This window comes from Engystomops pustulosus, chromosome 7 (assembly GCF_040894005.1).
Source record: "Engystomops pustulosus chromosome 7, aEngPut4.maternal, whole genome shotgun sequence".
Classification (NCBI taxonomy): Eukaryota; Metazoa; Chordata; class Amphibia; order Anura; family Leptodactylidae; genus Engystomops; species Engystomops pustulosus.
The window spans coordinates 169736597-169750998 of record NC_092417.1 but is presented as its reverse complement, the minus strand read 5'-3'; the positions used below and the strand labels follow the sequence as shown (position 1 = coordinate 169750998).

The 14402-nt window shown below is 41.5% G+C and overlaps 1 protein-coding gene across 2 annotated transcripts in view; it reads right to left on the bottom strand.

Annotated features, from left to right (window-relative positions):
• Positions 1 to 14402, bottom strand: part of PRMT3 (protein arginine methyltransferase 3) — a 70181-nt gene that overhangs the window by 36273 nt on the left and 19506 nt on the right. For both annotated transcript variants that reach the window (XM_072118930.1, XM_072118928.1), the window contains one exon: positions 5435 to 5513. In XM_072118930.1, coding sequence (XP_071975031.1) covers positions 5435 to 5513 — 79 coding nt within the window. The remainder of the gene's footprint in view (positions 1 to 5434; positions 5514 to 14402) is intronic.

Sequence of the window (14402 nt, the reverse complement as noted above, 5' to 3'; positions counted from 1 at the left end):
ACTAACAGTCAGCTATTGCTATAACATCTGGATATTATGTAACATTTGGTGGTTATAATATACTGTATATACTCGAGTACAAGCCGAAGCCCCTAATTTTACCACAAAACCTGGGAAAACCTATTGACTCGAGTATAAGCTGAGGGTGGGAAATGCATTGGTCACAGCCTCCCCAGTATATAGCCTGCCGGACCCTGCCCAATAGTATATAGCCAGCACCTGCCCCCAGTATATAGCCTGCCAGCCCATATCCCCCAGTATATAGCCAGCAGCGTGGGAAGCCGGAAAGGTGAGTTTTGATATATATATTTTTTTTACTCGAGTATAACCCGAGTTTCGGTTTTTAGCACTTTTTTGTGTGCTGAAAAACTAGGCTTATACTCGAGTATATATGTTTATAATAATATGTTTAAAAACAAAGTTCTGGAACATTTTAAACTGATGAATTTTATTTTATCAAGCTTGAATATTTACCACTTGGCCTTAATATAGGTAGACATTATGTAACAGTGACAAAGAGATATTGTAACATCCAGATATCACTGGACTGGTAAATTGTAGAGCAGTGTTAGGCTACTGTTACTATAGGATATTACATTACAGTCCCATATTGTATACTATTGCGAGCGTTTGATATACAGGGTATATATACATATATATATATATATATATATATATATACACATACATACATATATATATATATATATATATATATATATATACACATACATACATATATATATATATATATATATATATATATACACATACATACATATATATATATATATATATATATATATACACATACATACATACATATATATATATATATATATATATATATACACATACATACATACATATATATATATATATATATATATATACACATACATACATACATATATATATATATATATATATACACATACATACATACATATATATATATATATATATATATATACACATACATACATACATATATATATATATATATATATACACATACATACATATATATATATATATATATATATACACATACATACATATATATATATATATATATATATATACACATACATACATACATACATATATATATATATATATATATATATATATATATATATATATATATATATATATGTATGTATGTATGTGTATATATATATATATATATATATATATATATATATATATATATATATATATATATATATGGATACACCTAAATAAAATGGGAATGGTTGTGATATCAACTTCCTGTTTGTGGCACATTAGTATATGGGAGGGGGGAAACTTTACAACTAGAATAATGGATGGATACTTTTTTCAATGTAACTATTTAACAAGTTTCGTATATACCTACTCAAAACATTTTGCTGGTCATGGAGAGGAAGTTCTATTAGAACACCTTAAAGGGGCATCTAGGATACTTTTCATTGATCAACTATCCTTAGGACAATATTCTTATCAATATAAGTTGAGCAGGGGTCTGACAACTGGCACCCACACAATCTATCAAACATTGCGCCGTAAATCGTATAGTGGTTGTGCTTGGTATTGCAACTCAGCTACATTTACATGAATGAGTCGAAATCACAAAAAGGCCATGTGATATTTTTATGTCCTGGAAATTGGCACTGATTGACGGAGGAGCCAGAAGGACACTAATAGCACAGCATTGTTGCCCACTGGCAGAAGAACCGATTCCAGAGAAATGTGTACTCTATATGTACTAACCCAGATCACTTACTAAAGAGCCGAAAAATTTTATGGAGTGTAAAAGCAAGGCACGTGAGCGCCCCCTCTGGTTTAAGGTCTCAATAAGAGGTCTATCTCAAGTTCCACTTAACACTTCCCCTTCAGCCAACCCACTTTTTGGTTAGGAATTGTTATTCTTGGGTAGACGCCCTGTGATGGAATTGTGGCGCCCGATAAACATACAGTAGGATTCACACAAGGAATTTTGACATGGAGAAATTAGCGTAGCATCAACAACAACACGAAAAACAGGTGAAAATGTGAAAAAAGAACAAAAAAAAAAACCCACCCATGAAAACAAGACCATCATCAAAATTTGTTTTTGTTAGACTGCAAAGTTTGGCCGTGTGAACACTCCTTGAACCATACAAAGTTATTAGCGCTCTGCATACAAGTCTTATTTTTACTATAATTTTTTTATTTTCAACTTTTAATATTTCATTTTTATACATTTCAGATCTAAAGCCTATATAATCTCCAACGATCTAAATCCCATCAGTCTATCAGCCTGTTACATTGTTACACCAGCGCCACGTCGTACACGTTACCAACTGCAAAACCCATTTCCTTGGATTTTAGATGTTCTTTTTCCCTAAATCTGGAGTCCTATTTGCATCCTCCCCTCTGGACCGCGGCCACATACTGCGTTTTTATACATTAGCACCATAATGCGCGCTGTTTGTAGCTGGCGGAGCCCTCACCTGAGCGCCGCTCGTCTTTACAAACCTTCCACATGGCGCCGAGTGATGGAAGCGCGGATCACAATGACCAATTATGAGCTTGTGTGTAATGTTCACGTCTTTAATTGAATTTCTCACATAATTCCGGCCGGCTGCCTTTGTTCTGACGTTGCCTGGGAGCACATTACAACACAATGGCGCTGCAGTGATGAGTGAGCACCGAGAGTCATTAAAGCAATGCAGTGGAACACGGTACAATGGACGGGAAGCCGTGCTGGGGGAATGGAATAACTGCATTGAGACGTGTCAGCATTAAATGAAAGACAGCCAGCCCCGCCGCCTCGTAAAGACACCAAACCGGCAGAAATCGTACACGCACAAAGCCAGGGGGAGGGGGGCGAGAGCTGTATGCAAAATTCACTCCGCATTTACATTGTATCGATTCCAGCTCGTAGAGACGGGATACAAAGTAATCAGAGTCATTATAGGGGACGTTCAGGAGTAATTAGGATTATTTAACGACTTTCTAACAGAGAGCGCATTGCCTTAGTCACGGCAGCCTGGAGAGAGGATGATATAGATTACACACACATACATACATATACACACACTGATATCTACATTATAACATGAAATAAGTAGAACACGTCGGATTGGGGACAGAGGTCACCTGATCATTGCAACTAATCAATAAAGGGGTATTCTAGTAAAATCTAAAAAATTTATCACCTCTCCTCTATCCAATCTAAGTACAGCAGACACACTATGCAAGCAACACACACACACACTGCATCATTCCCTCAGTCAGGGTCGGGCCGGTCCTGTGTTATAGAGATCAGACATTATTACTCCACCAATCTAGAAATAAGCATGTAGTAGATTTATAAAGTCGTCTTCAGAATGATCCTTTTTCATTATATAGATATGAAGTGTGTGTGTGTGCAGCTCCTTCACATAGGCGACTGTCCTGTTGAAGATAACATTGCTCTGATAGTACACTGCTCCTGATTTTTTTGATTCTGTCTGGATACCTCAGTATTACAACAAGAGACCGTTGAATAGCCCGAGTCACATCTATCACCAAGAGAAGTTTATAGGAATGTATGCAACTCTTCCACATAGATGATTGTCCTGCTGAAACTGATATTGATCTTACAGTTCACTGCTCCTGGTTATATTGTTCTTTCTTCTCACCCCCAACAAGGCAACCTGTCCTAGAGACAGGTGAATAACTTGTATGTAAATGTATGTCAAAGAGTAGAGTACAGGAATTCATGCAACTCCTTCACATAGCCGACTGTCCTGCTGAGCCAGACATTGCTCCTGATGTGTTGGCTCCCTCCACGCACCTTAGAGACAGGTGAATACCTGATATTACATGCTTCATAGAGATTAAAGTATAGAGTGTGCTCAACTCCTTCACATAGCCGACTGTCCTGCTGAGCCAGACATTGCTCCTGATGTGTTGGCTCTCTCCACACAGCTTAGAGACAGGTGAATACCTGATATTACATGCTTCATACAGAGTAAAGAATAGAGTGTGCCCAACTCCTTCACATAGCTGACTGTCCTGTTAAAACAAACACGTATCTGACAGCACACGGCTCCTTAGGTGTTGACCATCAACAAAAGTACCCTAGAGACTACATTGAAGTGAATACAGAGGATTACATGCAACAGACAGTAGATAATAGGAATGCAGGGGTGGGAGTAGTTGAGATTTGTGGTTAGTTTATGTGTATTTGTGTTACCTTTTAAACATAAGAAAAATCTACTAAAAAATATCCGATTTAAAAAAAACAAACAAACCATATGCAACTCCTTTACAAAGAGATTGTCCAGTTGAAAATGACACTTATCTAAAAATACACTTCTAGTGTTGTGTTGGCTCTCCCCTAACAATGCAATCACCCAAGAGACAAGTTAAAACCTTAGAAGACGTGTATCAAAGAATAAAATTATAAAAAAATGTGTAAATTATAAAAAGTGTATAACTGTCCCTTTGAAACCTGACACAGATCTAACAGTATTTTACTACTAAAGTTTGGGCTCTTTCTGGTTCCCTTAACAATGTAACAATGTAACTACCCTGGACAAAGGATTACATACATCACAGAGAGTAGAGGAATGTATGCAACTCCTTTACATAGCCGACTGTCCTGTTGAAGCAAACCTACACCTGACTGTACACGGCTCCTAATGAGTTGGTTCTCTACTATAAATGCAAACACCCTAGAGACCAGTAATTACCTTAAATTACATATATCATAATGACTAAATTATAGAGTGTGTGCAACCTCTTCATATAGATATCTATACTACTGAAGATGACATAGATCTGAATATAATTTACTGCTCCTGGTACTTTTGCTCTGTTTTCTATCCTAGAGATAGGTGGATACCATATATCACAGAGAGTAGAGTATAGGAATGTATGCAACACCTTTAATGATTGCCACCCAACTTTCCAAGATTCCTCTCCTAGTTATGCAGTAGGTATTATAGAGCAGATTTGCTTTTCAGAATCCGAGACCCCTCTCCTACAGACAGGTGGATACAATGTATCACTTAGACTCTAGTATAGAGTATATGAATGTAAGTAATACACTCAAGGTTTGTCACCCAACTTTCTAGAAATGCAGAAGATTACTGAGCAGATTTGCTGTACAGAATCCAAGGAAAGTTGAATAGAGGTCATAACGGTGACCATTCCGCTTTACCAGAATAAGATATTTCATTTTCTATTGAACCTGGTAACACTATTTGGAGCACTAAGGAGATGAAGGGGTTAGCCCCAAAATTTAAATAACCCATTTAAGGGCATCAGACTACGAGCGCTCAGAACGAACGCCTTTAAGCGAGTACTAATGGCGCCATCGCTCATCTGTAGAGGGAACATTCCCAGCTGAGCGGAACGCCATGTACAGCGCAGGGATCGCACAATGTTCCCTTATAGCTGGGGAAATTTCCATACAGACCTGCTCCTCCGGCGCTCAGATACTTGTCCTTCGCATAAATAACGGAATCCAACATAGACTCGAACAGCAGGAAGTAACCCTGCGGAAGAGACAAGACAAGGTGTAAGACGGCCTCAAGACACAAGGAGAGAAACAAGACTATACTTGTTATACTGCTGAAAGGGCGCCACCTCTGTGTACAGTCTGCTCCTGGTACTACAGCTCATTCCTATACAGACACAAGCCGTGACCAGAGATGGAGCATTCTCTATGCAGTCATGGACAACGCCTTTAAGCTTATGACCTCAGCTCTTAAAGGGGCACTGCAGTAGTAAGCTCGCCGATGACAGAGATATAGGCAAGTTATATAGGATTCATCTTTCGCTGCTGGAAAAGCTGAGTGGTCAGAGTATATAAGAGATGTGAAAGCAGACATTTAGGATGTTATTCCACTTTCCCAGGAGCTGATAGGAAAAGAGTCAAATAATGTTATGAAACATTCCTTATCCCAATTCCTCAAATCAGAAGGGCGATTATTATATCAGTTTCTAGAAAAGTTGGGTGAATCCTCCATCCCCAATAACGGCCATCAATGCAACTGAATTGTCATCATCCAACTTTCCCACAATTTTGATGTAGAACAGGGATACATTCCCTGTTGCACATCCTATATTCTAGAAAAGCTGGGTGACAGCCCCAGCGTAAGGAGTGAGGGCCATATTTCATCCAACTTTCCCATAATTCTTATGTAGAAGAGGGATACATTCCCTGTTGTACACCCTATCTTGTAGAAAAGCTGGGTGACAGCCCCAGCGTAAGGAGTGAGGGCCATATTTCATCCAACTTTCCCATAATTCTGATGTAGAACAGGGATACATTCCCTGTTGCACATCCTATATTGTAGGAAAGCTGGGTGACAGCCCCAGCGTAAGGAGTGAGGGCCATATTTCATCCAACTTTCCCATAATTCTTATGTAGAAGAGGGATACATTCCCTGTTGTACACCCTATCTTGTAGAAAAGCTGGGTGACAGCCCCAGCGTAAGGAGTGAGGGCCATATTTCATCCAACTTTCCCATAATTCTGATGTAGAACAGGGATACATTCCCTGTTGCACATCCTATATTGTAGGAAAGTTGGGTGACAGCCCCAGTGGAAGGAGCACGAGCCATATTTCATCCAACTTTCCCATAATTCTGTTGTAGAACAGGGGCATATCCCCTGTTGTACACCCTATATTCTAAGAAAGCTGGGTGACAGCCCCAGTACGAGGAGTAAGGACCATATTTCATCCAACTTTCCCACAATTCTGATGTAGACCAGGGATACATTCCCTGTTGCACATCCTATATTCTAGGAAAGCTGGGTGACAGCCCCAGTGGAAGCAGTGGGGCCATATTTCATCCAACTTTCCCAGAAAGGAGACAACAAGAAAACTTCAAGGATTATATTTCCTCTCTACAACCTTCTCAGTGGCTGAGAGCGTCCCCATTATCCGCCCCAGCAGGGGGCACTGTAATAGGATATCAGAGGGTAATGGACGCTCCCTGTAAGGAACCTCTGGCTCTGGTTTAATCACTTTCAATTAACTTTGCTGCAAAATGGATTTCATGCCCCCCCCCATACCCCTTCACATGCAATTTACATTTATAGGAAAGACACATGTAGGTCCCACTACAACATATAGAAGAGATGCATATACAATCTGTACATTCACATGAGGAAAAATCCCAGTAATACATTAAAAGGCCAACCCCCCCCCCCCCCCACCACCACCAATGCTACACAGCAATAAATATATGGAGGACACAGAATCAGACCTCCAATCAGACCTCCAAGCTGTAGTGCTGCTCACAGAGGACTATAGACCGACAAATATATCACCTATAGACAAGCCAGGATGTGACACTGGTCCTATAGTGGATTATAAAGGTGACACAGGCAGCCATGCACATCAATAGTATGATAACCTACACATATAATGTTCTAGATCTCCAGCACTGATCATCCATATCTAACTGAACGGATCCAGAGTTACATCCTGTATTATATCGCAGAGCTGCACTCACTATTCCGCTGGTGCAGTCACTGTGTACATACATGACATTACTTATCCTGTACTGATCCTGAGTTACATCCTGTATTATACCCCAGAGCTGCACTCACTATTCTGCTGCTGGTGCAGTCACTGTGTACACACATGACATTACTTATCCTGTACTGATCCTGAGTTACATCCGGTATTATACTCCAGAGCTGCACTCACTATTCTGCTGCCGGTGCAGTCACTGTGTACATACATGACATTACTTATCCTGTACTGATCCTGAGTTACATCCGGTATTATACCCCAGAGCTGCACTCACTATTCTGCTGCTGGTGCAGTCACTGTGTACATACATGACATTACTTATCCTGTACTGATCCTGAGTTACATCCTGTATTATACTCCAGAGCTGCACTCACTATTCTGCTGCTGCTGGTGCAGTCACTGTGTATATACATGACATTACTTATCCTGTACTGACCCTGAGTTACATCCTGTATTATACCCCAGAGCTGCACTCACTATTCTGCTGCTGGTGCAGTCACTGTGTACATACATGACATTACTTATCCTGTACTGATCCTGAGTTACATCCGGTATTATACCCCAGAGCTGCACTCACTATTCTGCTGCTGGTAGTGCAGTCACTGTGTACATACATGACATTACTTATCCTGTACTGATCCTGAGTTACATCCTGTATTATACCACAGAGCTGCACTCACTATTCTGCAGCTGGTGCAGTCACTGTGTACATACATGACATTACTTATCCTGTACTGATCCTGAGTTACATCCTGTATTATACCACAGAGCTGCACTCACTATTCTGCTGCTGGTGCAGTCACTGTGTACATACATGACATTACTTATCCTGTACTGATCCTGAGTTACATCCTGTATTATACTTCAGAACTGCACTCACTATTCTGCTGCTGGTGCAGTCACTGTGTACATACATGACATTACTTATTCTGTACTGATCCTGAGTTACATCCTGTATTATACCCCAGAGCTGCACTCACTATTCTGCTGCTGGTGCAGTCACTGTGTACATACATGACATTACTTATCCTGTACTGATCCTGAGTTACATCCTGTATTATACCCCAGAGCTGCACTCACTATTCTGCTGCTGGTGCAGTCACTGTGTACATACATGACATTACTTATCCTGTACTGATCCTGAGTTACATCCTGTATTATCCTCCAGAGCTGCACTCACTATTCTACTGCTGGTGCAGTCACTGTGTACATACATGACATTACTTATCCTGTACTGATCCTGAGTTACATCCTGTATTATACCCCAGAGCTGCTCTCACTATCTGCTGCTGGTGCAGTCACTGTGTACATACATGGCATTACTTATCCTGTACTGATCCTGAGTTACATCCTGTATTATACCCCAGAGCTGCACTCACTATTCTGCTGCTGGTGCAGTCACTGTGTACATACATGACATTACTTATCCTGTACTGATCCTGAGTTACATCCTGTATTATACCCCAGAGCCGCACTCACTATTCTGAATTTGTGACTAGCAGTTGCAGTTAAGCTAGACCAGGCGGGCCACACTTTGGAGACCCCCATTCTCCACAATGATAGTAGTCTATGGTCCTCTCTCGTCAGCAGCAGACCCTCCAGCCTCCCTGACATGCAGAGCCATTCAAAATTTAATTTCACAGGCGGCTGCTCCACCTGTAGGGGAGCCATCTGGAGACAGAATTATACCTGACATCCTTTCCAGCGGGATCCTGGACAACATTCATTCCTTCCCTAAATGAACATTTAATATTTTTATACTTTGCCCCTGGTTGTCTCTTTGAGGATTAATTACAGGAGAGGAGCCTGGATGTCCTCTTCATGCTGGAATTACCTGCGTCACAGTGTAGCGTCTCAGCGTCATATGTAACAAGTCATCTACATATGTAACCACTGCCACAAATGTATCAACTTCACTGTAAACACAATGATCCGGAGAGGATTCTAAATTCCAGGTACAGGCAGTCCCCGGGTTACGTACAAGATAGGTTCCGTGGGTTTGTCACCAGAGGTCACAGGGGGCAGAGAGGTCCGTCTTTAACTAGGGGTCGTCTGTAAGTTGGGTGTCCTTAAGTAGGGGACCGCCTGTATTAGACTATATTCATAGGAAGAAGTCAGAGCTGGAACAATGGAGAGAAATGGCGGATATGGGAAACTATAATACGTTATGTTCTGGAGGATATAATGGGATGTGTGGGGGCAGCTCATTCCCGTAGGGGGGATATGGGGGTGACGTGGTTTGGGTTAGAGTCTTAAATGTATCTCATAGTTTAGTCTATGAATCAGGGTAAGCTATAATTGAAATAGTAGGAAACACACAGGAAAGCTCTACCATGGCCGCGCTCCCAGTTACCAGCTGTCGCCACATAGACGAGGCTCTAATTTCCACATTAATCCAAAAAATGGAGCAGGAAATGCGCAAACCGCGGGGCGTACGCGGCGGAGAAGCAGCAGTATATCACCATAGTAACTGCAATTAACAATATGGACACTGAAGACAAGCTACGTGGAAAACTTCTTACGTTTGGAAGGTTTTATTACCTGCCCCCCCCCCCCATTCCTTTTAAAGGGACTTTCCACTTTCATCCTCTGATATCAGAATGGATGGAGAAGGGCAGCAACAAAACCAATACAAAAGCATCCGAGATTCTTCATAAGGTTTCCCCATCCATGGTCAAGATTGTAGCCTCTCCACATTAAACGGGGCAGTGTACTAACACTGCTGTGCTCTGTGACCTCTGCATTAAGGTGCAGCAGGATTTTGATTAGAAAGGCTATGGAGTAGTTCAAAGCAGAGAGCCAAGAGCACTGCAGTGTTAGGACACTTAAAGAAGCTACAATCCTGGAATAGAAATCCATATTTCACATCTACTACATACAACATACATAGAGGTATGTTACACATCTCTCCAGGTACAATACCTAAACACTGGCTGCAGAGAGCACAGCAGTGTGAGGACAACCCCCCCCCCCAGTCCACTTACAGAAGTTACAATCCTGGAATATAAATACGTATGTCACAATCCTGCTGCTACTAACAACATATACAGAGGTCTAATTCTACATCTCTCCAGGTACAATACCTAACAATTGGCTGCAGAGACCACAGCAGTGTGAGGACACCCCCCCAGAAAATTTAGAGAAGCTACAATCCTGGAATATAAATCCATATTTCACAGTCCTGCTGCTACTAGAAACATACACAAACCTCTGACTACACATCTCTGCAGAGTTAATACCAAGCACTCTATGCTTATAGGTTTGTCTTTAAAGATCACTTGCTGTAAGTGAATAGAAACATCCAGCTGCGAACACCCATCACTACCTGGTCCTGCTCCCACAGCTAACTATGGTCCAGGAGAGGATATAAATCTTTTAGTGACCTTGCATTTGACCGTCTACACTGCTACACTGTGACGAACCCTCAGCACTCCATCTTTATTGCAGTAGGTTTAAAGGGGATGTACAGGATTGAAAAAAACCTAACTGTTGTATATCAGAAACAGCGCCACACCTGTCCATGGGTCGGTACGGCATCTCGCTGCTATTAAAGTGACTAGCACCGAGCTGTAATACCACAGACAACCTATTGACAAGGGTGGAGCTGTTTTTACCTTCTTTAGAAGAACATGCCCAACTTTCCCCTTTAAGACCCATGTACGTAGGACGACGCAAGTCCTTTGATGTCACTTGTAGGGTGAAGTAGTACGCGGCAGAGTTTAGTTTGGATGTTATTTAGGACGTCTATGTTAATCCCGCTAAGTGATGCAGCAGAGCCGGGCGTAATGTGTGACGGGGGGTTAGAACGGGCACACGCTGCTCATGAAGACGGATGGTCCGGGGAGGAGACCCTCACACTACAGAGCCGGGCAGGACCACAATCATGTGCAAATGTATCCCGAGCGAGACCAGACCTTGACACAACAAGATATCAGATATTCCCAAGATAAGGAGATTAATGGCCTCCGCTAAAAGACTCCCTGCAGAAGAGACACAAGAATAATGAGGAGGAACCATCACAGAGAAGGAGAGAAGGATTTAAAGGGACCCCAAATAATGGGAAGCAATTCTCAAGTTTCACTACAGGGATCAGAGGGACAATGGGACAACCTCATGTACAGAGGATACAATGTATCACACCCCAGCAACAAATTACTGCATCGCCCTATGTAACAGGCAAGAACAATATAACTGGAGGGGGCCGACTGCTCCAACCCCCAACTATACACCCCAGCAGTGATATAAGAGGAGCTGATATCATCACATCTTATTACACTCCAGCAGTGATATAAGAGGAGGAGCCGATATCATCACATCTTATTACACTCCAGCAGTGATATAAGAGGAGCCGATATCACCACATCTTATTACACTCCAGCAGTGATATAAGAGGAGCTGATATCATCACATCTTATTACACTCCAGCAGTGATATAAGAGGAGGAGCCGATATCATCACATCTTATTACACTCCAGCAGTGATATAAGAGGAGGAGCCGATATAATCACAGCTAATTACACTCCAGCAGTGATATAAGAGGAGCCGATATCATCACATCTTATTACACTCCAGCAGTGATATAAGAGGAGGAGGCGATATCATCACATCTTATTACACTCCAGCAGTGATATAAGAGGAGGAGCTGATATCATCACATCTTATTACACTCCAGCAGTGATATAAGAGGAGGAGGCGATATCATCACATCTTATTACACTCCAGCAGTGATATAAGAGGAGCGGCCGATATCATCACATCTTATTACACTCCAGCAGTGATATAAGAGGAGGAGGCGATATCATCACATCTTATTACACTCCAGCAGTGATATAAGAGGAGGAGCCGATATCATCACATCTTATTACACTCCAGCAGTGATATAAGAGGAGCCGATATCATCACATCTTATTACACTCCAGCAGTGATATAAGAGGAGGAGGCGATATCATCACATCTTATTACACTCCAGCAGTGATATAAGAGGAGGAGGCGATATCATCACATCTTATTACACTCCAGCAGTGATATAAGAGGAGCGGCCGATATCATCACATCTTATTGCACTCCAGCAGTGATATAAGAGGAGCGGCCGATATCATCCCATCTTATTACACTCCAGCAGTGATATAAGAGGAGGAGGCGATATCATCACATCTTATTACACTCCAGCAGTGATATAAGAGGAGGAGGCGATATCATCACATCTTATTACACTCCAGCAGTGATATAAGAGGAGGAGGCGATATCATCACATCTTATTACACTCCAGCAGTGATATAAGAGGAGGAGGCGATATCATCACATCTTATTACACTCCAGCAGTGATATAAGAGGAGCGGCCGATATCATCACATCTTATTACACTCCAGCAGTGATATAAGAGGAGCGGCCGATATCATCACATCTTATTACACTCCAGCAGTGATATAAGAGGAGCGACCGATATCATCACATCTTATTACACTCCAGCAGTGATATAAGAGGAGGAGCCGATATCATCACATCTTATTACACTCCAGCAGTGATATAAGAGGAGCGACCGATATCATCACATCTTATTACACTCCAGCAGTGATATAAGAGGAGGAGCCGATATCATCACATCTTATTACACTCCAGCAGTGATATAAGAGGAGGAGCCGATATCATCACATCTTATTACACTCCAGCAGTGATATAGGAGGAGCGACCGATATCATCACATCTTATTACACTCCAGCAGTGATATAAGAGGAGGAGCCGATATCATCACATCTTATTACACTCCAGCAGTGATATAAGAGGAGCGACCGATATCATCACATCTTATTACACTCCAGCAGTGATATAAGAGGAGGAGCCGATATCATCACATCTTATTACACTCCAGCAGTGATATAAGAGGAGGAGCCGATATCATCACATCTTATTACACTCCAGCAGTGATATAGGAGGAGCTGATATCATCACATCTTATTACACTCCAGCAGTGATATAAGAGGAGGAGCCGGTATCATCACATCTTATTACACTCCAGCAGTGATATAAGAGGAGCCGATATCATCACATCTTATTACACTCCAGCAGTGATATAAGAGGAGGAGCCGATATCATCACATCTTATTACACTCCAGCAGTGATATAAGAGGAGAAGCCGATATCATCACATCTTATTACACTCCAGCAGTGATATAAGAGGAGAAGCCGATATAATCACATCTTATTACACTCCAGCAGTGATATAAGAGGAGCCGATATCATCACATCTTATTACACTCCACAAGTGATATAAGAGGAGGAGCCGATATCATCACATCTTATTACACTCCACAAGTGATATAAGAGGAGGAGCCGATATCATCACATCTTATTACACTCCAGCAGTGATATAAGAGGAGGAGCCGATATCATCCCATCTTATTACACTCCAGCAGTGATATAAGAGGAGGAGCCGATATCATCCCATCTTATTACACTCCAGCAGTGATATAAGAGGAGGAGCCGATATCATCCCATCTTATTACACTCCAGCAGTGATATAAGAGGAGGAGCCGATATCATCCCATCTTATTACACTCCAGCAGTGATATAAGAGGAGGAGCTGATATCATCACATCTTATTACACTCCAGCAGTGATATAAGAGGAGGAGCCGATATCATCACATCTTATTACACTCCAGCAGTGATATAAGAGGAGGAGCCGATATCATCACATCTTATTACACTCCAGCAGTGATATAAGAGGAGGAGCCGATATCATCACATCTTATTACACTCCAGCAGTGATATAAGAGGAGGAGCCGATATCATCCCATCTTATTACACTCCAGCAGTGATATAAGAGGAGGAGCCGATATCATCACATCTTATTACACTCCAGCAGTGATATAAGAGGAGGAGCCGATATCATCACATCTT